General features: G+C 42.5%; 1 protein-coding gene across 33 annotated transcripts in view; it reads left to right on the top strand.

Annotated features, from left to right (window-relative positions):
- Positions 1-24,469, top strand: part of MYBPC1 (myosin binding protein C1) — a 330,430-nt gene that overhangs the window by 185,929 nt on the left and 120,032 nt on the right. For all 33 annotated transcript variants that reach the window (XM_085653283.1, XM_085653281.1, XM_085653300.1 and 30 more), the window contains 5 exons: positions 2,123-2,259; positions 8,860-9,019; positions 17,344-17,448; positions 20,256-20,444; positions 21,471-21,605. In XM_085653283.1, the coding sequence (XP_085509409.1) occupies positions 2,123-2,259; positions 8,860-9,019; positions 17,344-17,448; positions 20,256-20,444; positions 21,471-21,605 (726 nt within the window). The remainder of the gene's footprint in view (positions 1-2,122; positions 2,260-8,859; positions 9,020-17,343; positions 17,449-20,255; positions 20,445-21,470; positions 21,606-24,469) is intronic.

Raw genomic sequence — 24,469 nt, 5'->3', positions numbered from 1 at the left:
TCAGATGCCCGCATCCATATTAGACAAGCCCAGATGGGGGGGCTGCTTTTTTGCCGTATGTGCCTCCAAGTTGTGGAATACTCTTCCCTTGCATTTGAGATTAGAACCGGTTAAGGCTACTTTCAGGAAAACTCTTAAAACCTGGTTGTTTAGACAAAGTTATTCGTCCTAGTGCCTTAGCACCAGATTTCGCCAGGTTCTCACCCCATTTCCCCCTCTTTTAGAGGCCTTTTCGCCTTCTGCGCGGGGACGCTCCAGCTGGAGTAATCTGCGCGCTTTAGAAAACCTTTTAACATAACAGAACACCTGGGAACATAGGGTTCTAATTTAAAAGTAGGCCTTTCTACCTCTTACAAAGCTTTCACAGGCCGTACACGATTTGCAAATCTAGCCGTATTTATTGCATTCTGTGACTTACAGTTTCTATTTACAAATTTTTTTTAAACTACCAATCCCAGAATACATAGATGAATCCAGAACTAAGTGAGCTACTCACCCCTGAGCTGGGTCAAAAGGAGAGCAATGTGGTAAATAAAACGCCCACTGATTTTAGGGCATGAAATACCTCAGAGTTCTAGGACCACATAAGACACTCATCTTTTGTCCTAATAACTAAATGGTCCCAAAACACTGGCAATACTTTGTACCATTTATCTTATGTTCAGAAAGAAAAACAACTGTAACAGAACTCCCTGCTTGGCGCTAGGTGTATGATTTCTGAACACTCCATCAAATATTATAATCTCTGTAGTAATTGATGTACAACGCAGTGTTGGCCCTTATTCACTCAAGGAAAAAGTGCTCCATGCCCCTTCAGTGAGCTGTAAAATGCTGTCATCATTGAGGAGAAGAGGCCTTTGACACCTCTGGCCCCGGTCCTCACCAATGGTGAGCAATAGGCTAGAATGCTAGCAGAGGTGTTGAGCAGGGTTGAGTGGGGCTCCTTTTTTTCTCAATTAGTTGTAAGAGGGAGGACATCACAGGGCCTGCAAAAGGGATACAAATGGGAAGTGAGGAGGTGATCACACAGACACTAAAAAGTAACATTCAGCCTTAAACGTAATTCACACCGCATGGCTGGCCTATAGTCACAATTGTATTATTGCGCTGCTTTCTTAACACAGTTCTGCAAGAAGGTTGTTCTGGTGTCTTCTGTATGTTGAAATATCAACAACAGACACATTGTGCTCCCAAAATATTGTGTCCAAAATATTGAGGACCAAAATATCGAGAAGGTAAGTGCATATAAGATATGTGTAGATTTACTATTCTGAATTCCATATCTACATACCTGAAAGACATATGTATTGTCAAGGTGTATATATAAGTAAAGTGAATCTATACTTGCCTATCTGCCCTTACATTCATTATATTTTGGTCCTCCCTATTTTGGGCATGATATACTAGTAGCATGATATTCCGGAGTCGATGTTAAGGTGGAATACCCCAGAACCTTATAATCTAACTGTGCCTTGGGGGCCTATTTGTCGCAGTTGTCAGAGAGCGGATCATGAGTAAGCTCCAATAAAGTGCCTACACGCTCTCACCTGTGATCTTGTGTCTTGCGGCTTCACAGCACATACAGCCTGGCATACCGCTTTTGTCAGTCCAAGTTGTGGTTTAACCCATAGGTAGTGGTGTTTTCCATGAAAACATGTTTCCAGGCCAGAAAGCTGTGACCGTCCTCCATAAGAAAGCCCATCATAGGTAGACTGGTTTGGTGACACAAAACCCTCAGTCTATTGTGTGAAACTCCATAACCAGAGTTCTTTCGCTTGTTGGCCTTTGCATCCTGGGTCCTTGTAGTTTAGCATTTTTCCAGCATGCACATAGAACATATTGGAACAACTTGAGAGTTCTGCTGCACAATGTCTAAGTCTCTAATTATGTTATTTTATTGCATTGTAGTATTTATATAGCGCTTACTACCCTGGGTGAAATGCCCCTTTTTTGGAAGTGTTAGGAGTCAGTGTCGTGCATGTACTTAAAAGGACACCTTACTACACACATTGTGCATTGTAAACAATCTGTATCAAATGATGAAGTACATCGTATGACTAGCTTATGAACAGAGGACTATGAGCCATTTATGAAATAATTAATATTGCATCTTCCATTGCAGATCCGCCAAAAATCCACTTTGACTCTCTTAATTACCCAGACAACACTGTGGTTGTCGTAGCAGGGACCAAACTGCGCCTTGAAATCCCAATCACTGGAGAGCCAGCTCCAAAAATCATCTGGAGTAGAGGGGATAAGGTATGTCATTCAACAGGTACTTCACCATTCACCCATTCTGAAGAGAAATATTTTTACCACAAGGAAATATTTGAGGTCCTCCTTGTGGAAAGAGATGTCCTGAGCAATTCTAAGTCTTTGTACCTGGAATGCATGAGTAGGCAGAGTGTCACTGGAAACTGAATTATTATTGCAGTAAAAAACTCTCCAGAAATTATGTGAACGTTCTATTTTTTGTATATTGAAGTCTCATCTTTGAAGTAAGAATACAAAAATAAGAAGAAATATATAGATACACATTGGGACCAATCACCAAAAATTAGTAGTTATCCGCTTGCAGGTGTACATCTACCTACAAGTGTGCATTTACTTCTTTCAAGGTGTGGCTCCTGCAGGTAAGAGTGGGGGCGGGGTGGGAAAGATTCGACATACGTGGCGGATGAAACTTAAATAGTTTTTAACCGTTGCAAGGAATAAGCATGGAAAGCTGTGGGATATGCAGGTTTCACTGTATATACCTTTGAAGATCATATGACATTCCCTTCCCAGCCTGAAAATACATTTATATCAGTTCTTGGTTGGAGGAAACATCCAGAGTGGAAAGAGGAGGGAGAGGAGTTTATGAATGGCAACAGACAGCCATATTTGTGGGCTTTCAAAACTTCCAGGGCTGTGGAACACCCACTATCCCACTTCTTCAGTGGAACATGTGAGGGATGGAGATCTCTCCACGCATACATGTGCTAGTGCCCGCCAGGAATCCCTGTGCTAGTTCTTGGCAGGCATAAGTAATGTAAGTTTATGACCAAATTAACCTTTGTGAATAGGCCCAGAGTAAATTGCAAATGGCATCTATATAATCATTGGGTAACTAAGACCCTGGTGTTAGTCCTAAATGGGCACAACCTTTATTGGCACTCTTTTAAGAATTGTCATTGATAGGGCGCAGGGTGCAACTTGTGCTGTCTCCCAATTTACATTCACACTTACAACTAACTGTTATCAAAATGTAAAACAAATAGGGGAAGAGCGCATGTAAACTGAGTGCAAGTACCATTTGCATGCATTAGCCTTCATTTTTGTGCCAGGCGAAAAAGCGAGCACTAAAGATGGACTAGCCATTTAAAGCTGAGCCTGGCTTGAGTAACATGTCTTGCTATATCTTCTCAGGCCTAAAAATGAGAGGAGATTGCTTGTAGTCCCTGCCTCCTCTTTCTCATGCCACAAGTTAAAAATATACTTGTTTTAATAATCCATGTTACACATTAGACTTCACAACTTTCTAAATTAAGGTGCCCAGTGCCATCATGCTAGCTCCAAGCCATGTGACTTGAAAAACTTTCTCTCCCGGATTTTGTGTGGTGAGAGTTGTTACAACCAAAGAGCTGAAGCATGATGAAGATATGGAATATGGTTTTCCCTCACTGTATCTTTCACCTGCACCACAGTCAGGACATGAAAAACAATGACGACTGAAGCCTAGTTATTTTGATTTTGCAGCACAGACGAATGGGACTTGTAAAATAGTTCTAGTTTTACATAGCTACTACTATTTTCCGTTTTTTAGCTCTCCCTTTAATTTATCAATACACTTTTCATTGCAGTATACACTCGTTGAAAAATGAAATCATGCCAGTTTGTTGTATGAATAATTTATGTCCGCAATGCTGTCCTGTGCTTTGCCGCACTATATTATTTTCTAACAAACACATAACTTTTCAAGTAACCCATGGATAAATGAGCAATGTTCTCTTAGTATATCATATCTGGGCCCCAATACAGGTGGCATCTAAAGTAGACATTTTTCAGTGTTATGCTGTTATCATATTCATGCAGTTATTATAGAACTTAAGCGATGTCAATTATTGTGATGTCATCAGGTTTTTAGATCATGTGACATTGCATCCTAGGAAGATTCAGTGTCAAAGGCTGTAAGATATCACTTCCTGTTATGTGCTTAAAGTCAAAGGGTGCATGCTGTCAGTTTCGTTACCCATGACATTTTGGTGAATCGACATTCATGATCTGTGCCATCGAGTAACTATCAGTTGCGCATTACAGAGTGCCATTGTCTGATCAGAAACGAATACACACCACATTGTGTGGTCACAGGAGCGTGTTGTTGCCAACAGAGAACTGCCAGTTCATCCTCTAACAGAGGTGAGCATTGTCATCCAAATAGAAATATCCCAGCCACATGAAAACACTACTACAACTCTCGACTCTCAGTGGCCCAACCAGAAGGGACTTACTGAAACAATGTACATAGTGTCCCCATGAGGCAACAGTGTGATGGACTATCTGTTCACTATGATAGTAACAAATGCCATTGGGACAATCACAGGTCAGTTCTTTGATTACAGCCAAACCATCATATAGAAGATAAGACCCACAGTAGGAAGACAGTACCCAAAATATCAAGGTAACAGCTGCGTGCCTCCACCGCACAAATGAGAAAGTCATTGTAAAAAGCAATAGGAGCACACCTTTAACAATAAATATAGAACAACTCCTGAAACTCGTCCTTTTAGGAGAATAGATCATACAGGATAAAACAAGCCTTAGCAAACAACAAAATCTGTGGCGGCTCCTCCGCTAAGGCGTAGGAGCGTCGCCCCACTGAGCAGGCCAACAAGGAAAGAATAAAATCATAATAACTCATTGTTATTATCATTTTATTTTCCATCCTTGCTCAGCTGAGATGGGGCAGGGCAGGGCTGCACTGCTCACAGAACAGGGCAGGAGTGGCTTGCCCACTCCAAGTGTGCAAGACGCTTTGGCCATCCGTCTCGGGCCGGACAAACCATCATGCGCACTGAATTACAGTCTGGGTGCAGAACATACCCAGCCTCCCATTCCCGGGCTGAGATTTTTGGGGCTGCCAATGCCTTATACACTGGTACTGGAGCCGAATACTGCCACAAAATCAGCATCTCGTTTCTTGGATACAAGATAAGAAACACATCCTAAAAGTATCTTTGATTTGGACCTTTATCTGTCCTGACTCCAACAGCCCCTAAAGCCCTTGCATAGTCACACATCACCAGTCATATATGGCCTGATCACCTGTCACAAGTTAATCCTACAAAGTAACAGAAACAACTGCACATGACTAGTGAAGCAGGATGTAGAGGCAGAGCGCCTAGTGATGGGCGCAGCAGACCTTTCTCCCAACTTTATGCAGCTTCAGTCACAGACTGTGGCCTACACAAATCTGTGTTCACTACAGGCAGCCTGCAATAGCATGAGAATATTGTGTGAGCTACAAACACCACCTTGCATGTCGCGTACACATCATACAGGAAGATGTGACCAATAACCCGGAGCATCATTTCCCAACGTCAAGAAAAAAAGATGAACTGTCATCTTTTCTGCCATGATGGAGAATACACATTTTCCTCGAAACTCTGGTTTTGGCAAGTGGGATTTTCTCTTGTTTGTTTGACAGGTCTGGGAAAAAAGAGTTAATTTCAGCTGGTCTAGTCGCATGCTGATCTAGTAAGCCATTGAATTGAACCCTATATTCTAAGGACAATAGTCTGTTATTAGGTTACTAAATTATACGAATAACTTTTTTCACTTAAAAAAAATTAAACATTGGTCGGTGAAATATTAAAATAAATATTTATAAATGTTACCAACCAATACTATATTTTGAAGCTATAAATGAGGAATACGCCTGTAATCCCTGTGAAGTGAAGAAAATGAGTGCCATTGGATTGGGTAATAATAAATCATTATTAAACGCACCAAGAGACAATTCACTTTGTGGTGTGATGGATGAAATATGAATAATTTTTTACAAATCGGTTGCAACCAGCTGGATACAGGTTTGGATCCAGATAGGGATGACTCGGCCTTTCATCAATTTCAGCTAAACACGAATTATTTTACCATAAATAGTTTTAACCTACTCCGAGAATTTATGAAGTAAGCCACATCTATTTCAGGAGTAAATCTTTTTTAATTACAGGAAAATCTTTGTGAACTGGGTCTACTGAGTTTGAATTAATTGAGTAGGCGTGGTAGTAAAACCTATTGGCCTAAATGAGTCATCTTCATACTCCATCCTCCCCCGAGAGGTCATGGGTAACTAAGTTGTCATGAAGTAATCGTAAATCATAGGCAGACAATAGCTATTAGTATCTCCCCATCCCGCCAGGGCTAGTGCTGTCATGAACTTGGCAGTTTAAGGCTAACTGTGTTTAGGATTATCACCCCTTGCTCCAATATACACCATAATCGCCTTTCGGCACCTGAGGGGTCTGTCTCACCTAGGCAGGGCACAAGTCCTAAAAAAAGAAGTGGGGGGACGCTCCAAGTTAGGTGGTGTCACCGGAAGTGACCTCACAGCCGGAAGTGACGTCACGAGATGGAGTCCCCACTAATTAACAAAGGTTAGAAGGCGATGGGGGCAGGTTCAAAGGGAAAAGGAGAATGTTTACGTTGGAATTAGTCACCGTATTGACACTCAAAGGAGCGGAGAAATTAAAGATGCGCTTGTTCGGTGCGTATTTATTGCCCACAGTAAATTTGCCGGTCTCCGTCTGAAATGCATAAACACATACTGACCTTTTCTAATATACGGCCACGAGCGCCCGTCTGTCATACTGAACGGCTCCATCAACGTGAAACAACTTAAAGAGCTCTGTTCGCCCTCTCTCGACAATAGAAGGTTAGGTTTGGTGAGTGCTGAGCGCACGCGCAGGCTCGGGTACCGGCTCCATCTTTTGGCCAGGGTGGACGGCGTCCACCCGGTAAAAACCCGGTAAAATAAGTGGGGGACGCCGTCCACCCGCGTGGTACCCCGACTCGAGCCCTGCACCTAGGCCTGAGCGATGAACTCTGCTCTATTCGCTGAGTTTTCCGCACTCCACGGAACACGCGCTGAGCTGGGTTTTTTTCCATGCTCGCCAAAGCTTAGTTGGTGAGCGCGAGCGAGGAAAATCCCGGCAGTCGCGGTTGGTTGCAACTGCTCGTGTTAAGAAAACGTCAGTGTTGAAGAAGCTGCCGCTCGAGTAGAACATCTAATAGAGTGGGAGAAAGAAGCCGCGCCCTCTTGCTCTGCGCATGGTGCTGCTCCCGCTGATCTTCTAGTGTGTCACAAACACCCGGCGCTAAAAATCAGCAGTAATGGCCTGGCCTAATGCACTCCGCCGCTTGGGGAGCTCCGGGCAGCCTGGGGAGTTTTTTGGTCACTTCGCAGAGCTCATCGAACACCGCCCAGGCCTAATCTCACCCTGCTGAGCCCCGCCATTATAGAAGTCACATTATGAATAGTGCAGTAATGACCCAGGCGTACACTGCATGTGCTTGCATTTGGCACCAACCATCCGTAAGCTGGTAAGATAACAGTGGCAGTCTGATGCCGAGGGATCTGCAGATCACAGGTTCAAGTCCTGGCAGGGCTTGTGCAGGTATTTATCCTTCTGATGTCAATAAAATGAATGTCATTGCTATTATAGGTGCCTTTCCTTTAAGCTGGCATGTTTTTTGATATCCATCTTCAGTGAGTTGAGTGTCTTTCTAAAACTACAAACTATATAGTTACAAATGTTGGCATTAAAGATTATTGCTTTACCTTTGTCAGTGTTCACCTAAATTATGCTGCACAGCAGCACCTTGAGGAGGAGCGTTATTTTGTCATTTTAGTGAATTACCCCGGCACCCCGCTTTGGAAAAATATTTTGGGCCCGATTCACAAAGGTAAACTTAGACGTTTGGTCTAAACTTAGACCAAACTACTAAGTTTACAACTTTGGGAATTAGCAAAGGGCATTCAGGAGTACTATTTTTATATCCGCACTTGAGCTGTATCTCCGTCCCGAGTGCGTACCTAAAGATATTACTCGTAAATTCCCAAAGTTGTAAACTTAGACATTTGCTCTAAGTTTAGATCAAACATTTACGTATACCTTTGTGAATCAGGCCTATTATTGGTATACAGATGTGGTAATTCTTCAACCTGTAGAGAAAAAAAGTAAAAAAAGGAATCCCCCGCAGCCCTTTTTGTAAAGCGGACGAAGGGATCCCTGGGTGGGAAAAGGTATAGCGCTGTCAGTAGCTTTCCTCTCAAGCTCAGGGATTTTTCCTCCTTAGAAAAGCTGACAGTGGGGATTATTTTAGTTTTTCTAACTTTTACCATATGTGCGTCTCTGTCAGCATGTTTGTGCGTGCAAGCGTGAGAAGTGGAGTACCCACTGCCCACCATGATAAATTAGCAACATTGGACACTCACGGAATGATGGGAAAATGGTTGCTCTCGTGTAATTGTGGTAATTTTTGTCAACTTCTGGGCATAAACGAAGTGGTGTGATAGTTTTACGGTAGGATTGCAAATAATTGTAAATACAATCCTGTTCAAGCTGGTTCAGTAAAGAGAGAAACGAGCACAAACTAATGCACAAACGTAGTCAACCCTCTCTCCAACACCCACTTCAGAGACCTCTTAGCCAATGCCGTGGTTAAGAAGAGAGGTTTGGGAAGTCAGAAACTATTGCATTTGCATGTGGCTGTTCTTTGTGTTTTGTAAATGGCCGTTCTTTGTATTTATTCTGAAACGTAAGTGTTTATGGTACAACTTCATGTCATAGAACAGTCACGTTATACCTTGAATTGCAGTGGATCACAGATCTCAGTGGGCGTGTACGTGCAGAATCTCACCCAGACCATGGCCTGTTGGTTATTGATTCCGCTGAAAGGGAGGACACCGGCACCTACCGCATTATGGTTAAGAACGAGGCTGGAGAAGCTGTGGCACATATTAAAATCAAAGTTGTTGGTAAGTGAAACTTTGAACAATTCAGTGTGATTGAAAATAATTTCCGGTCCTGAATACAGCATGAAACCGTTTTAAGTGGGCAGCGTCTTGTGCCCATTTCCCTCAGTGGTTTCTGAAATGGTGCACACTGGGCAGCCGTGCTTCTTTACTCATATCCCCAAACCACTTCTCTGGGCTAGATCCATCCACTAAGGCTCTTATGACTCGTACAGTTACCAGTGCGGATTCTCCGCACTCTGGGCAAAATAGAATGCACACTCGTAACTTAACATGCCGTAAATCAGTTTAGCGAGGTATAGAAAGATAAACAGCGCTAATGAAAAGTAGGCTGTGGTTTACAAAGTTTCCAGGCTGCATTGCAGCGTTGTGATTGGCTTAGGGGACCCTGGGTGTATTTCCTGCTTCATGCAGGAACAGAAGAGGACAATGCGAAGCAAGACTGCGGTCCGCAGCAAGGTAAGTAACTTTTATTTATTTATTTTTCTATTTCCCACGGCTGACCTGTGCTACTCAGTGGCAGCCGCCACTGTTTCCAAGTCTGCTTCATCTCACCATTATACCTACACTCAGTTAAATAATAATTGGTTAACCCAATCTGTGATTTTAAAGATGGATTAGCCTGAATCGGATAAAAACCTACAACAATGTAACTCTTCTACGGCTAGATTAGTCACAATTAAGCAACAATTGTTGACATGACGAATAAACTAATGGCTGACTGATAAAGAGGAATGTGCCAACAGCTCTGAAATGTCAGGCATCGTTTAGGTTTAACTGATCTAAATGTGTACTATCGTGATGAAGACTTAATTTAAAAAAGACAAGGAACTGAAACACTGTTCACAGGTATTTTGATGTGAATCTTGAAGATTCATACAAAAACAGGTTGAGGCGTTCAGAAGAATCTCAGGGGTGGCTTCTCCATTTGAGTGGAGGAGCATCGCCACACAAGCCCTACAGCAGAAAAATAAAACTGTAGTAAAGTTAATTTATTACAGTTTTATTTTTCTGCAACTCATCCCAAACTGAGTGTCAGGATGGGGCGGGACCAGCGCTGGCTATGGGCTGCAGCAGGGAGCTGTGCGCTTTAAAATGTGCATGTCTGTTTGGCCAGCCGTCTTGGGACAGTTAGCCTGACGTGCACATCTAGACATTAGACAGCTGGGTTAGTGAAAGCGCAGGCCTCCAATGCTCTTAGGAGCGCTGGTACAGCTCTATCCAATCCTGGTGCTGCTTTCATGCTGAGAAAGCAGGGACAGGATTGGGTAGTGCAGTTTCCTGCATCTGGAACTACCTGGAAGACACCCGAGGGAGAAGGACGTTGCGCTGCGGATGTAAGTGCATTTATTTATTTAATTATTTATGTTTGTACTCCCCTTGCCTCACCACTCTCAGTTTAAGCCAGCCACCACTGGAAGACATAAATACAGATTCTGTTAACACTCAAACAAATCAGCACAGAACCGTTCACAGGTATGTCCCTTCAGTAAAGCTGCCTTCAGCAAGGTCCAAAGGCAGTGTGGCAGATGTACTTCTTGCATGTTTCATTTCCTTCTTCAGTCCCAATTTAGCAGTAAAAAACAGATCAGTTTTGAAGGTAGCAGAGTTGGCAGGAATTTAACCTTGTTAGGTGGAGTTGAATTTCAATGCTGCACCACACATCAAATGGTAAACAACCAGATATGGGGAGTGAGCACTAATGCCTGAAACGCTACACCTATTATTTGTATGTAAATATTGGATTGTTCTATGTATCTTACACAACCACAGTCCAAGAGAACTGGACAGGGAAGGGAACTTATGTGGCGGGACTGCAGGAGTATTGTCAACGACCAGTAAGGAACTGTCAACGTGTTTACACACATAGGAGGTGTTGCTTCAAGAAATGCACTTTGGTTCATTTCAGTAGCGAAAGAGCATGTCATGGATACATTGAGATGAAGTTCCAGATCCTCGGTGCATAGAAACATGCCATCTAGCCTTCTTTGTCCTTCTTTTTTGTTGTTTTTGACAAACGAGATCTCGATTCCGCTTGTCATTTACAATAGGTTACTTAGCTGTTAGGTTGATCCTCATGAAAAGGATCCAGCAGACCTTTATTTGGCTGGAAAAAGCCAGTGGAATTGTCTCAAGATAGGGTAGTCCTGTCAAGCTTCTTCAAACCCTAAATCAATTGTGCCACCTAATGGAAGAAACAATTCAAGGGGATTAGAAGGGACTCTGGATACAGGCAAGCATAATGTTGCCTCTATCAAGAAGTGAGAGGACCAGGCCTTATATAGCAGTTCTAGAAAGCATGGATTCTACAGAGCAGGTAGACTTGGGACCAGGTGTTTTTTCTGTTTCTTTACAATGCGGGTTATAGAGAGAAAGTCAGACTTAGAGGCACTGGATCTGTTAGTTAATTAATGCAGAACCGTTTCAGCGTGGCGCCCTTGAGGCTCATTCTGTTGGAAAGGGTTATGAGCAAGATGTAATGGTTGATGGTGTTGAAGGCTGCCATGAGTTTAAATAAAATGGCGAACAGGTTGCTCTAGTCAGACATCTGAAGCACTTCAGTAATCACTTGCATGGTTGCCACATAAGTGCTGCACTGTAGTCTGAAATTGGAATGCAGTATTGAACGCTAAATGTTGCTCTTGACTTTTTCCTGAACCTGGGCATGTGCTTGATTTGGTATACATACCCAGGGTGGCAAGTGAGTTATAAGTACGTAGTTGGTGAAATCATCTGGGTTCACATTGCGTTTCCTCAGAAGTGGCAGCTTCTGCACTGCTGCTGCAGCTATAGAACTATCAAGAAGTGTCTCCACACCCTAGAGCCAATGTACACAGCTACAGGTTACGGGTGTGCTTTGAAATTAGTGTGAAACTCTCCTGGAGAGATAAATGCAACCCCCTGGCAGACTTAGGGCAACATCTGGAACTATCTTCTGGGGGGCTGCTGCATTTCCTGCAATGCCCCAAACACACTTTTTGAAATGTTGCTGGTGCCCCTGCATTTCCTAGGGCACCACAGAGGAAGTATATGCAAATTTTAAACCCACACGGGGGCTTACATGGTGCTCCTCCAGCCCCGGGCTTGAATATTATATCAGTAGATTTGCTGTATCTTGAAAGATGCTTTTCTTTCTTTAATAGCAGCCGTGTGCTGACTTTTCATTCATTACAGGTGCCCTAGCCCCACACAGGACACCCACATGTCTTCTTTGTTAGGGGCCACAGGGGACCTCAATGCCCCCATGGTATCTGCTGGCTCCCCGGCACCCGGCTGTCTTACTCAGTTCAGTGCGGAGCCAGCAGTGCTTCTTTCACATGCCCGGGAAGACTGTAATGGGGACCAGGCTTTGAATACCATTTTGTGCATCCCTGTAGGACCGATATTCTTACATTTTGGATTGTTTTGCTCCTGGCAGTGACATTTAGTCACCAGGGGCATTTCCGTCAGACCTCTTGGCCTTTAAAAAGTTGTTACTTTTTGTTGGGGAGCTCGATTTTGCTGTTCCCTTTACAGACCTGTCCTCTGCCTGGGCTCCTGATGCTCTCTAAAGTTTGTGTGGCATCTTCCACAGCCCCACCACAGCCAACAGGTTAAACACCCTCCCTGCCACATTCTCCAGTCTCACAGCCTCCTGGCTACGCGCATGGAATCTATGTCAGTGGAGTCGACAACCAGTCTACAGAAAACCCAGGAAAACCCTGTCAGGGTCACCCACCAGTTCCATTTCCCCAACTGTTCATCAGGAGACATAAGGGGGACAGCTCCAGTGGCCTTGGGGAGATGCATTTTTGTCCTGGGAGCCAGCTTGTGTCAAAGCCCTTCGGTCCTTCTTATTAAGAGGGTCTGGTGGCTTCTCCTTTCAGCTAGTTAACCCAGATCTCTTGACTGGGGGAGAATGTCTGCATTGTCAGCATTCCGTCCATCCTTTGTTTGTTGTAACGCTATTCTCCTTTCAGCTGGGCATTCTTTTGCCATCGTCACTCCCAAGTCCAGTGTCTTCTCATTGCATGGGTTTTTTAGTGGGGTGAAAAGGTCTGGAAGGCAGGCACCTCTGTCCAATCCTAGGGTGCCACATCATCTCTCTACCCCTGCCTCAACCCTCCTGCACAGCAGTCTGAGACATTTAAACATGGTGAATTCAAGTGGTCCATGAAAAGATCTTTCCAGTGAGCTTCAGCTCCACCTCTGATATAGCTGCCTGAACCAAAACATCAAAGGGGAGTGCCTTCTGTGTATTGCTCTAGAGCTATGGTGTCCTATTTATTCTGTGGGTTTGGGCTTGCCCAATCCAGGTGCTGTGTGAAGAATTAATTAACGGATGCTAAGGGATTTGATCCTCCTACGGGCCAGCAGAGTAATTAACTTGGCCCAGAAATTGCCAGAGTCCTTAAATCTGATTATGTCTCAGCTAGGCAAATAGGACAGTTCTTAAAGTGCCATGAGGAGTACAGTTATCACATAAGTGACAGCAGATCTGCACCCAGTATGCATGTTTACGTTAAGATTGATACTTCACTGGACACTGTAGTCATAAGTGAGGCGAAACTGTACTTTGGTGCAGATTTCACCTATAATGTGTTAAGCACCACAAACTTTTAATCAACAGTACAGACCTACACTATGAATGCTTGGTCACAATATAAGTCCTACTCCAGGTGAGCATCAATTCTTGAAGAGTCCTTTTTACAATAGGCTACCTGTGCGCAGATACCGGGTCTGTGTAAAATGGTAGTCTCACACACACACACACACACATGCACAGACATGTGTGCTCACATGTAACCAGTCCATAGCCTCTTACCCTAGAGGTTTACCAGCAGCCACATCTTAGTTAGTACTCTCAGTCTGTTTCCACTGAATTTACAGTGAGAAAGATCCAAGTAGGGAGACTCATTCATAGCAAAAGTCCAAAGCGGGGTAGCCAAACAATGAAAAATCCAGGGGGATCAAATGGGTAGAACCCACGTTGCAACCTTATCCATATAGGTGATGCCTCTATATGACTAGGTATGTGCATGTGTGTTCTGAGTATGTGCACCTGTATAGGTGTTTTTTGCATGTGTAAAGGTCACTGCATGTTTTTTTGGGCGTTTAATATAGCGCGAACTCGACCCGAAGGTATCAGAGTGTTTTACATGAGCACCAGTTGCGTTACAGAGGGACACATTCATTTTGTAAGGCTGATTAAGGATTTGCCCAGAATCTCAGGATGTTGAGCGTCCCTGCTGAGACTCGAAACCGGTTCCCCAGCTTCGAGGTTGACCGCTCTAGCCGTTAGGCCACATCCTCTGTTGCCTGAGTGTGTATTGTTGGTAGGCATCAGAGTTTGCTGCTGATATTCTGACAAATTTCAAATATATGGACTGCTGAAACCCTTGCTGAAAAATATCATCTGCCTTTTACTTTAGGAGGTACGTAAGCGAGTTCACACAAATATAATGAAATGCTGTATCCAGGGCCTATTTTCTCCGTGAAGCACTCCTAGCCCATTCATTTATGTACTCTCCTTGTTTTCTAAGTATAAAATTGGAAATAACTTTTGCCCTTCCATCTCACTGCTGTTGGTGTCCCTCGTCCTCTGTGTCATGCACTGCTACCTTCTCTATGCAGCAGGCCCAGTGCTTGTTCTGCCTTCTCCACACATGCCAATATGTGCCCTGCAGGCAGTTTAAAACAAGCTGCACCTTCATTTGCGCTTCTGCAGCTACAGGTTAGTAAGCCCCATCAGGGCTGACTGGGAACCCAAAGCAGCACTACCAAATTTTGTAAGACCAGCCCCCGTACGGTGCAAAGAGAGTGCAGTGAGCGAGGTGGACCATTACAAAGAAGGGCTTCGAAAGATTCTCCCCCCAAGAAAACTTGGGGAAAAATGGTTCCTTCTACAATACTTTTGTCATTATATGTTCAACTGTATTAGCTTTTAAAGCACAGCAAATGATGATCTTACTGTGCACTAGGATACGACAATCTTAGTTGGGGCTCTTCAATGATTCCCTCACTATCACACTTCAACAGTACCTTTCATCTCTCTGTAACCCCTCTCTCACATGTATTTCATTTGCTTCATAGCACTTCTCATACCAGTGTAAGGTGTCGAAGCACTTTACATCATGCACACATACAGAGACAATGAATCATACATGTGTAAAACAGTGTATACAAAATATTCAAGGTGTGGATTCATGTCATCCACACTAGTTGGCATTTTTAAGAGTGCTTGGTCTGGAGATGCACAAACTCAGGATTCAAAACATAACACAGTGGTTAGAGATGACTTTAATAATAAGAATTTATTTCTACTCAAACAAACCTTTTTTAGCAACATTAGGATAATGAAAGACTGGAGAAAAACATAACTTTCTAACCTGTACCATGAAGTTTACATGCAGCTCTTGGATGGTAGTTCATAGCTCACTGGGCTAGACTACGATTATAACATATGAATGCACAGTAACAAAAGAATGTCTTTGGCAGAAGCAGTAACCCACTAAGCTATGTCCATAAAATACTGTTCTTTGATATTTATGGGTCATGATCTTTGCAGCAGGCATATTAACCCTCTGCTCTACCTCAGATGAGTCAAACCTGCCACAAGACAAAACTCTCATCTCTCACCAAAAGGTACATTAATCACCAAAGTTGTCTTGAAACTTTTATTGTTGTCCGAAAACTGCTGGATACAAACGTTATATTTGCAGTGTTTTTAAATTTGCTACAAAACTGGCCCCCCACCCTTCCAGCCTTCCAGGGAAACACTGATGTCCGTTACTGCCAGTCCGGCCTTGGGCACCATCCTAACTAGTGTAATACCTTCCCTAATTCTTGTATACATAGAAAAATTAAAGGAGGGAGGAGAACAAGAAGTGGAGGAAGAAGCTGTAGGATGTCTGATATGCACAAGTATAGTGAAGGGAGCAGTATGCATGTGTGGCAACTCCAGGCGCTGTCCTTCTACGGCAGGTATCTACAGTGCCTAATGGGTAAAACAGACTTGCACGTGACAGGTGTGCCAGCAATGTCTAACTATGAAGATCGGAGGGGCTGATGATCACCCAGAATCTGAATGCATCTCCTGGAAACAGAAAGACAAAGATATGCCCGAGAAGGTGGAAACTAGATCTCTAGGTTCAGTGGGAATCTCAATAAATCACTCTGTCATCACATATCATGGAATGAAGCTGTAAGTCTCCCTTGATTACTGGGAAATAAAAACAAGCATTTGCAATGCTTTCGGTCCCGCCTTTGGGACCTTATATGTATTTAGCTATGCAGCACATTAGCCTGGGTGCTGAAACATCTACTGTTCTTTAACATGGAGGGAAAGTAAGCACCAAACTGCGTGACATGCCGGGTTATGGGAACACATGGAGAGAAATACTGCCTTTCAGCAGGAAATGGTATAGTCCAAAGCTTTGTTTTAAATCTAAAATCAGGGCCTTCGGTGGTCATGTCACTGAAAATACAAGATTTGAAAAAAATATTATTGTCTAGGGGTGCTCGTGGAAGACAATATCTATGGACTGGAATCTAGAAAATGCTAAAGTGATTCTGGTATTTCACTAACCTCGGCTGGTCATTTTCTATCAAGAAAGTAAAATAGAGGCAGTTACCAGAAAAAAAAGAAAGTCCCTCAGCAGAAAGCAATTCTGGTATTTTACTGACCTCTGCTGGTCATTTTCTAACAAGACAGTTAAATAGAGGCAGTTGAACAGAAAAGGAAGTCCCTAAGCGGAAGTAGACAAGTCCTAGGGCTGATCTCCAGGGCCCACAAAGTACATACACATATAAGTATATACTAAAGTATATACAATAGGTCTCGAATGCTCGACCTAATCAACTGTTTTGTTCTGAAAAAAATGGCAATGCCTCTGTCAAGGTTTGCCTTCCTGGGCTCTATCCCTCATATGAAAAGAAATCTCTTCACGTACAATTAACAGGGGACAATAGGCCTTGTGTCTACTGAAGCCATTACGCCCTTTCTGACATTTTGGTGCCTATTTAATGACTGAATTATTTATTTAGCTCAATTCCACAGATTATTGCTCCACAATCAAACTAATGGGGCAATAACTGTCCATCCAAATGGGATCCATCATTACCAAAAATACCATTGAGGGATGCATGACTGTTCTTTAGTGTTGATGGTCTTATGCTGCTATCGGCAACCTTATACGCTAATTGATCACTATGATTTCTGAAGAATCCCTTTATGTATAGGATTCTGTATCATTTCTTTGACTAAAGCAATGCTGCAGCACCCTGGATAGTTTTATGTAGTACTTCACTGAAGTTGTCCATAACCTCTTACTTTCTCTCTACCACAGACATCCCTGATGCACCTATCGCACCTCTCGTTACAGAGGTGGGGGAGGACTGGTGCACAATGACCTGGGAGGCTCCAGTCTACGATGGAGGATGCCCAATACTGGGTAAGAGTGTATTCAGTGCTTTGCGGTATTAGATCTATTGCAATAGATTACCACAATCTTTTTAATAGGTATGTGTATATAGATCAGAAACGTGAGAACATGTTGCATTTAGGTAAAAAAATCCTAAGATAAACATGAAGAAAAAACATGAAGAAAAAAATGTGTCTCTTATAAAGTGATAATTAAAAGAAAATATAATTCAAGACAAAGCGCAGTGCAAAAATGGTTGAATGATCAATTTAAATGCTGATTGCATGGTACACATTCAGGATAGGTCATTAGAACAGGATGTGCCTTAAAAACTAACATCACTAAGATCTACATAGTGGGTGAGATGGCCCCAGACCAATGATGCTCAATGATTATTTTTAGCTCCAAGCTGTCTTTCTCATTCTTAATGTAAGCACTACTTAGGGGTGGGCGAAACTCGCAGAGTTTCACTCCGCAGAATTCTGCAAAGTTACCTAAAAAAAACTCTGTGAGATTCCACGGGTGGCGGAGTTCGATATGTCGTGCTGCTCATGCTGATTTTTAGCACAAGTAGCTTGACCCATGCTGTAAATTCAGCACAACTGCACCATGTGGCTCACCAGAGGGCCCTGCTTTTTTCTGCTGCTCGAGTAGAATTTCTACTCGAGCAGTAGCTTTCTCAACGCGAGCAGCAGCTTTTTCAGCGTGAGTGGTAGTGACCTGTTGCGACCTCCCATGTTGAGAAATCTCACCAAGAAGTGGTCTAGCACTCAATTTTCTTGCTCCCCAACTCAATATGGGCGAGCTGGGTGTGAGGAAAAACTTCACCACGCGGTGGTTGGTCGAGCTTTTCCAAAACTCTGTGCTCCAAGCAGAGTACAGAGTTGGGAAAGCTCCGCAAACGCCGCCAGAGAAGCAGAGTTTGCCACCCACTCCTAAGCACTAGGACTTCTTCCAGGGAGTCGCCAATTCTGACTAATCTACATAAGGCTGCTTTGGTTCTACAGTGCTCAGAGACTGTTGCAACACAATTGATGATAGTCTATATAAGTCACTCTGCAAACCTCAAATGCCCTCGAACCAATGCAGCTCACATTATCTTCAGTACATAGTATATATCCCGCCTAATAAAGTCTTTACATTGACTTGTGGTACAAGGCATCCTGGATACATCAGCAACATATTCTCTCATTACCTGTAACCCACATGCTGCAACCCAAAGGATCTCACAATCTACTGGCCAAGAACAAAACAAGGTGAAGCAGGAGATGTTTTCATACACATGCCCTGTGCCATTGGAATTTCCTCCCTGGCTACTTCAGGCTTGCAGATGCTGTTCTACAATTTCAAAACATACTGAAGAAAGGGCACTATTCAGAAATATAGGAACAATCATTTGCAATATTTACACGTAAACTTTGTAAAGTTCTGCCAATATGCAATGGAAGAAGACGTGACAACCTAACAAAGATTACTACCTTCTTTTGTCACAGAATGGGAAGTAGCACATAGCTCCAATATCTATATGGGTATTCAAATTCCATCTTTTCTCCACCTCTCTAATTAATTCTTCTAACAGTGAATTATTTTTTCCAAATTACCAGTCAATCCTTTTCATTCAAACCTGCTTAAGGTGAATCAAGGATAATCTTAGGTATTGCACCAATTCCTCCACTATCCTTCACAATCCAAATAACATATTAACATATCCACCACTCCAATTACTTTCATATTTCACTATACTAATTTACTAATCCTTTATGGGTTCCAGAGTAGCGTGCCACTCGCCGAAAAAGCGATTTGATGCCCCATTAGGGGTAGTAAGCGCTATATAAATGAAATCACAATTGGACACTACAATAAGCATTGCAAGTGTTCTACTTTTAAATATAGGCTATGTTAATTTCGAAGAGTCTACCCTTCGGTTGGGTTCAGAGGCATTGTGAACCACCTGCTTTAGCAGCTAAGGTGAGGGTGCGGTTCTTTAGGGGCCTAATTTATCTGCAACTTAACGGATAAAAACATAAATAATAACTGCTAAAAGGAAGAAAGTAAGTTAGGTTGATTAAAAAGGTAAAGAAAGATGGGCAAATGAGAAAATGGAAATCTGAGTGAATGGATGGACGAGTGAAAGAATAGTAGAATAAATGGAAACCTGAGAGGATGGATAGATGGATAAGGGGTGAATGGGTGGGTGGGTTAAAGGATGGTTGAGTAAATTGACATCTGAGAGAATGGATCGGTTGAAAGGGGTAAATGGAATTGTGAGATGATGGATGGATGGGAAAACGAATAGAGGAGGATATGGAAATCTGAGAGGATGGATAGATGGATGAGTGGGTGAAAGGATGGGAGGATGTGTGGGTAAAAGGATGGGTGGATGAATGGGCGAGAGGATGGGCAGATCGGTCAATGAAAGGAGAGCAGTGTAAATGGAATTCTGAGGGGATAGATGGATGAGTGAAACGATGGTAGAATAAATGGAAAACTAAAAGGATGGATAGATGGAAGAAAGGATGGATAAGGAGTGGGTGGATGGGTGGGTGAAAGGATTACAGAGTAAATGGACATCTAAGAAAATGGATGGACGGGTGGGTGAAAGGCAGTGGCGTAACATTAGCCCCTGCAGCCCCCATGGTGCTCCAGGGGGCCCTTTCTGGTACTGAGAGCTCCAGACTGGCCCCAGGGGGGTAGGGAGGCTCCCTGTGCTTTGCAGAGAGGCCCCCTCAAGTGTAGTTACGCCACTGGTAAAAGGATGGCAGAGTACATGGAAATCTGATGATGAATGGATGGATCAATTGGTGTGGAATTTCTAATGGCATTTCTTTATTTTCAAGGATACTTCATTGAGAGAAAGAAGAAGCAAAGTTCCAGGTGGATGAGGTTAAATTTTGACTTAATCAAAGAAACTGTATTTGAACCAAAGAAGATGATAGAAGGAGTGGCATATGAGGTCCGTGTATTTGCAGTTAATTCAATAGGAACATCCAAACCAAGTGCGCCTTCTAAGCCTTTTGTTCCCTTGGGTGAGTATGTACAATTTTTTCATTATTGCACCAATACTTTTAAATCACAAACTGTTTCTCAATATCAGCATCATTTATATATGATGTTTTAAACTCCTCTTAGAGCACATTGTATCTCTGGAAGGCCTACACTGGCCATTCATTAAAACTGTATTTGTGCTATGATAAGGACCAACCTTTTAAAGTTCTATGAGAAGTGCTGAATTTGAGCCGGTGGTTTCCGGTGCTCGACACCGTCACTTAATTGTCAACACTGGCCCTTTCGTTTTTTAAATTTTATTTAACAAATTTTATATAGCGCTGGGAAAACCGGGGGGGGGGGGATCAGAGCACTTTACAGCATTGTCAAGGGAGATTTACAGTCAATCACAATACAGAATAATTGAAGTATCGAAAGTTGCATCAATATCAATTAATCATAATACAGAATACTTGTGGTGTCGAGTGGTGGGTCATGGAGTAGATCTTGAGAGACAGACAAAATGTGAGGTATTGTTTTCAGGGTACACTAGGAGTAATTCACGGAGGTTAAGTGTTGAGTTCTTTTAATTGTCTCTTGAAGCCCGAAGGGGCGGGGGTTAGTTCTAATGACAGACTGCCACATGATGGCGCTGCTTCTCTAATTTAAAGATGAGCACAATAGTTGCGTATTAATTCCAATTTAGATTACAAATGGCCCAAGCCATTCTTATAATTTTGGGGGACTGGAATAGTTTAAATTGTCACACTTATAGGAGTATGATAGTAGTTGTGTTGGCACCATCATTGACAGCGCTAGCATGGGCAAAGGGTGGTGCAAGATATAGTGGGCTCCTGACGATGGCCCTGGCACTTATTGTTTTTAGAAATTAAGCACAGTCTATGATAATGATGGGCACTATAAACTGGAGTGTTTAGGTGCATCATGTACCTTTAGCTATATCTCTCTAAGCATTTAATCTGCTCATTTATAGTTGTAGGGCAAAATTATCAAATGGGACCTTTAGCTCTGACAGTCTTAACATTGCCTCTTTTTTATCTTTTCAGCTGTAACTAGCGCGCCTACTCTTCTAGTAGTTGATGGAGTTACTGACACCTCAGTCACAATGAAGTGGAGACCACCAGATCACATTGGAGCTGCAGGTTTAGATGGATATGTTATTGAGTATTGCTTTGAAGGAAGTAAGTATTATTATTTGTTGTACATTTTACGCATTGAAAATGTGGAACATGGGAGTACTTTTTAGGGTCTACGAAGCTAGGTCCTCTCTTTTTCTCAGAGGTAAAACATAACACAGTAATGCTCATTTCTCTGCTAACTTTTAGAACAGTGGTATGTTTCTTTAACCTTTCAGTGATATTGTGTTTAGCTGTTGCCACTGCTGGTCTGCCTTCTCCCTCCTTTGCTGAGACGAGCATGCACAATCCAGAGGTTGAACATGTAATCCCATGGCTCAGTTCTGCTCCATAATTAAGTATAGGAAGTCCTGTTTAAAGAGGTATGATAGCAGACATATGGATTTCAGCTATCCCTGTCAGGGAGGCTGTTGATTGTATTGCTCATACCATGCCCAGGTGTATCAGAGTTTGGTATATGCCTGGATGTTCATGTCTAAATCGCCCTCAACGTACGACACATTGGATAGTCGAAGGAAAGGTGGTGTTGCAAATGAATATCTCTGAAAAACGAATGGGTCGAGCAGGTTGATGAAATATGCAAATAGAACGCAAAGTTCTACGAAAAAGATACTCTTGTCTAGATTATGTACATTGTATACAAGATTGGATATAGTGGGTTGGGATCATGTAGAATAAAGGAAATTAAGCAAATTAAAACAATATTATGATTGCTCAATGCTGGACCGTTGGGGCCTTATTTAGAGTTTGGCAGACAGGTTTTACTCCGTTAGGACAAAGGACTAAAGTACTTCATAGTCCTGAGGAAGTACCGGCCTGCAAATTTAGTGATGTGCGCCAGCCCAAAAAACATCTCTTCCATTGGCAGGAACCACAGTCACGGCGGTTCCTGTCAATGCATTGAAAGTTTAACAAATGGCTCAATCAACATGACAGAGCCTTAATAAAAACTTTCAATTTTTATTTCTACTTTTCAAAAACAAAATCGAAAAGCGGGATTTTGTTTTTGAGAATAAAAAACATGCCCTCAAGCCATGGGAGGTTTTCCCCCTTGGAGTGGGGTCATTTTGCAGTTTTTACTGCTCCTTACTGCCAGGTTATACCTGGCGGTGACAGTGAAAACTTGTCAGCGAATGAACAAATGGCGAAACCTCACCGAAGTATGTCGGCAGCAGAGACAGAAGTCTCAGCCCTCATCATTCTGAAGGTCCGCACAACTATAATTGAGCCCAAATTCGTGAACTAAGAACATTTCTTAATCTTGAAGTGTTCATTAAGCATAGGGAGAACACAGACCAGTTCTGGCTCTAGCATGTCATCATATCATCAAATAACACCCGTTTTCTAAATGAGTGGACGATAACGAAGCTGCAATAGTTTGTGTGTGAAGTTGTACAAAAGAAAAGAAGAGTTAAGATAGGACATTAGTACATGGGCGGAGATCTAATGTGGTTAATTGGCTGCATTTTATAGATTGTTCTGCTTAATTGGCAGAGGACAAGTCTGTGTTTGTGACTGAGTATTCCTGAGTTGCATTGCTCGTTGTGGTGCTGCGCTGTACCCATGTTTTGCGTAGTAAGCTTGATTGCAGACCGACTACCCGTGCGATGCGAAATGCATGTGTGCATTCTCAAAAGAGCATGGCAACTCCATACACGTGGCTTGGCATGAACACGCTGTAGTTCTCTGGTGCAAACTCCATGGCCCTGCCAGTTTGTAATTTCTAAGGCATACTGACCAGTGAATGTCAACTCTGAAAAGTAACCCCTCATCTTCTTTTCATTCTTAGTAAACGGTACACTCTCACAGTCTGATTTCAATGCCCCTTTGATCGCGTTTAAAGAGATTACTCTGTATTTCGATAACAAAGTAAACGTACAGGAGAGCAGCAGTCTCACCCAGAATGTAGCTGCAGTTTATTTTCCCTATCATAGCATAAAAGCTCACACATAAAAGGCACATATCCTCCTTTCAGTCGAACTGGATCACATCATTTATCATTCCAACATGCAGTGGGGAAAATTGATTTTTCAAAGGTGCATAAAAAAAACTTGATAGCCAAACAGGGATATCCACCATGCTTGGTACCAAACTGAGGTATTCACATTGCTTGGTACCAAAAAGAGGTATTCACCATGTTTGGTAGCCAAACAGAGGTGTTTACCAACCATTGTAGTGCTCATTGTCTGAAATAAAAGGTGATTATATGTGCCCAAGGATCAAGTTCGTGGACCAGATGATCTCCGAAAAAGGGATACGCTCTGTAGTAGGACACACAAATAAGATAGGTTCCATGAACTGCAAAACAGGAGTGCTGTTGAGTAAGTAAATGGAATATTAAAGGCTTACAGTTCCCGAACAGTGGAAGGCATTAGTCTATCTGGACATAGACTGAATAGTGATGTTTAGCTGATACTTGTTTACTTCTTTTAAGTATGAGTGAGGGTTAAATGTATACATTGTCAACAGAAATCACAGCCCTTACATTTGCTTGCTTTTAGCTTGAGTTTAGTAAATATTCCTTAGAAATGAATTTATGGTTTGCAATAATTTGAAGAGTTCCTGTTCAGCGTTATAAGAAAGTGAAAGAGACTATGTACAGACACATCTAATTATTAAAGAGTTATATAAGATAACAGTAGGCCGGACCTGCTCGGCTGGATCTGGTCATGAGTTACTAATAAAAAAGGAAATTACTGTCCTTGTCGGTATGACTATCTGACTTCTACAGCAAATCTTGATTACATAATTTATATCTGACATATACTTGCCATAGGTAAAATAATTGCTAGTCATAGTCCTTAAGGTGACTTGGAAGATAGCTCTCTTCAAGAAATTGAAAGAATGACATGTAAAGCCATAGAGTTGTCAAAGTGTGGAAGATAGAAAGCTGGTTAAGAGCACCACAG

The sequence above is a fragment of the Triturus cristatus genome, chromosome 4_1 (genome assembly GCF_964204655.1).
Source record: "Triturus cristatus chromosome 4_1, aTriCri1.1, whole genome shotgun sequence".
In the NCBI taxonomy this organism is placed as follows: domain Eukaryota; kingdom Metazoa; phylum Chordata; class Amphibia; order Caudata; family Salamandridae; genus Triturus; species Triturus cristatus.
This window is presented reverse-complemented; position numbering and strand designations above follow the sequence as displayed.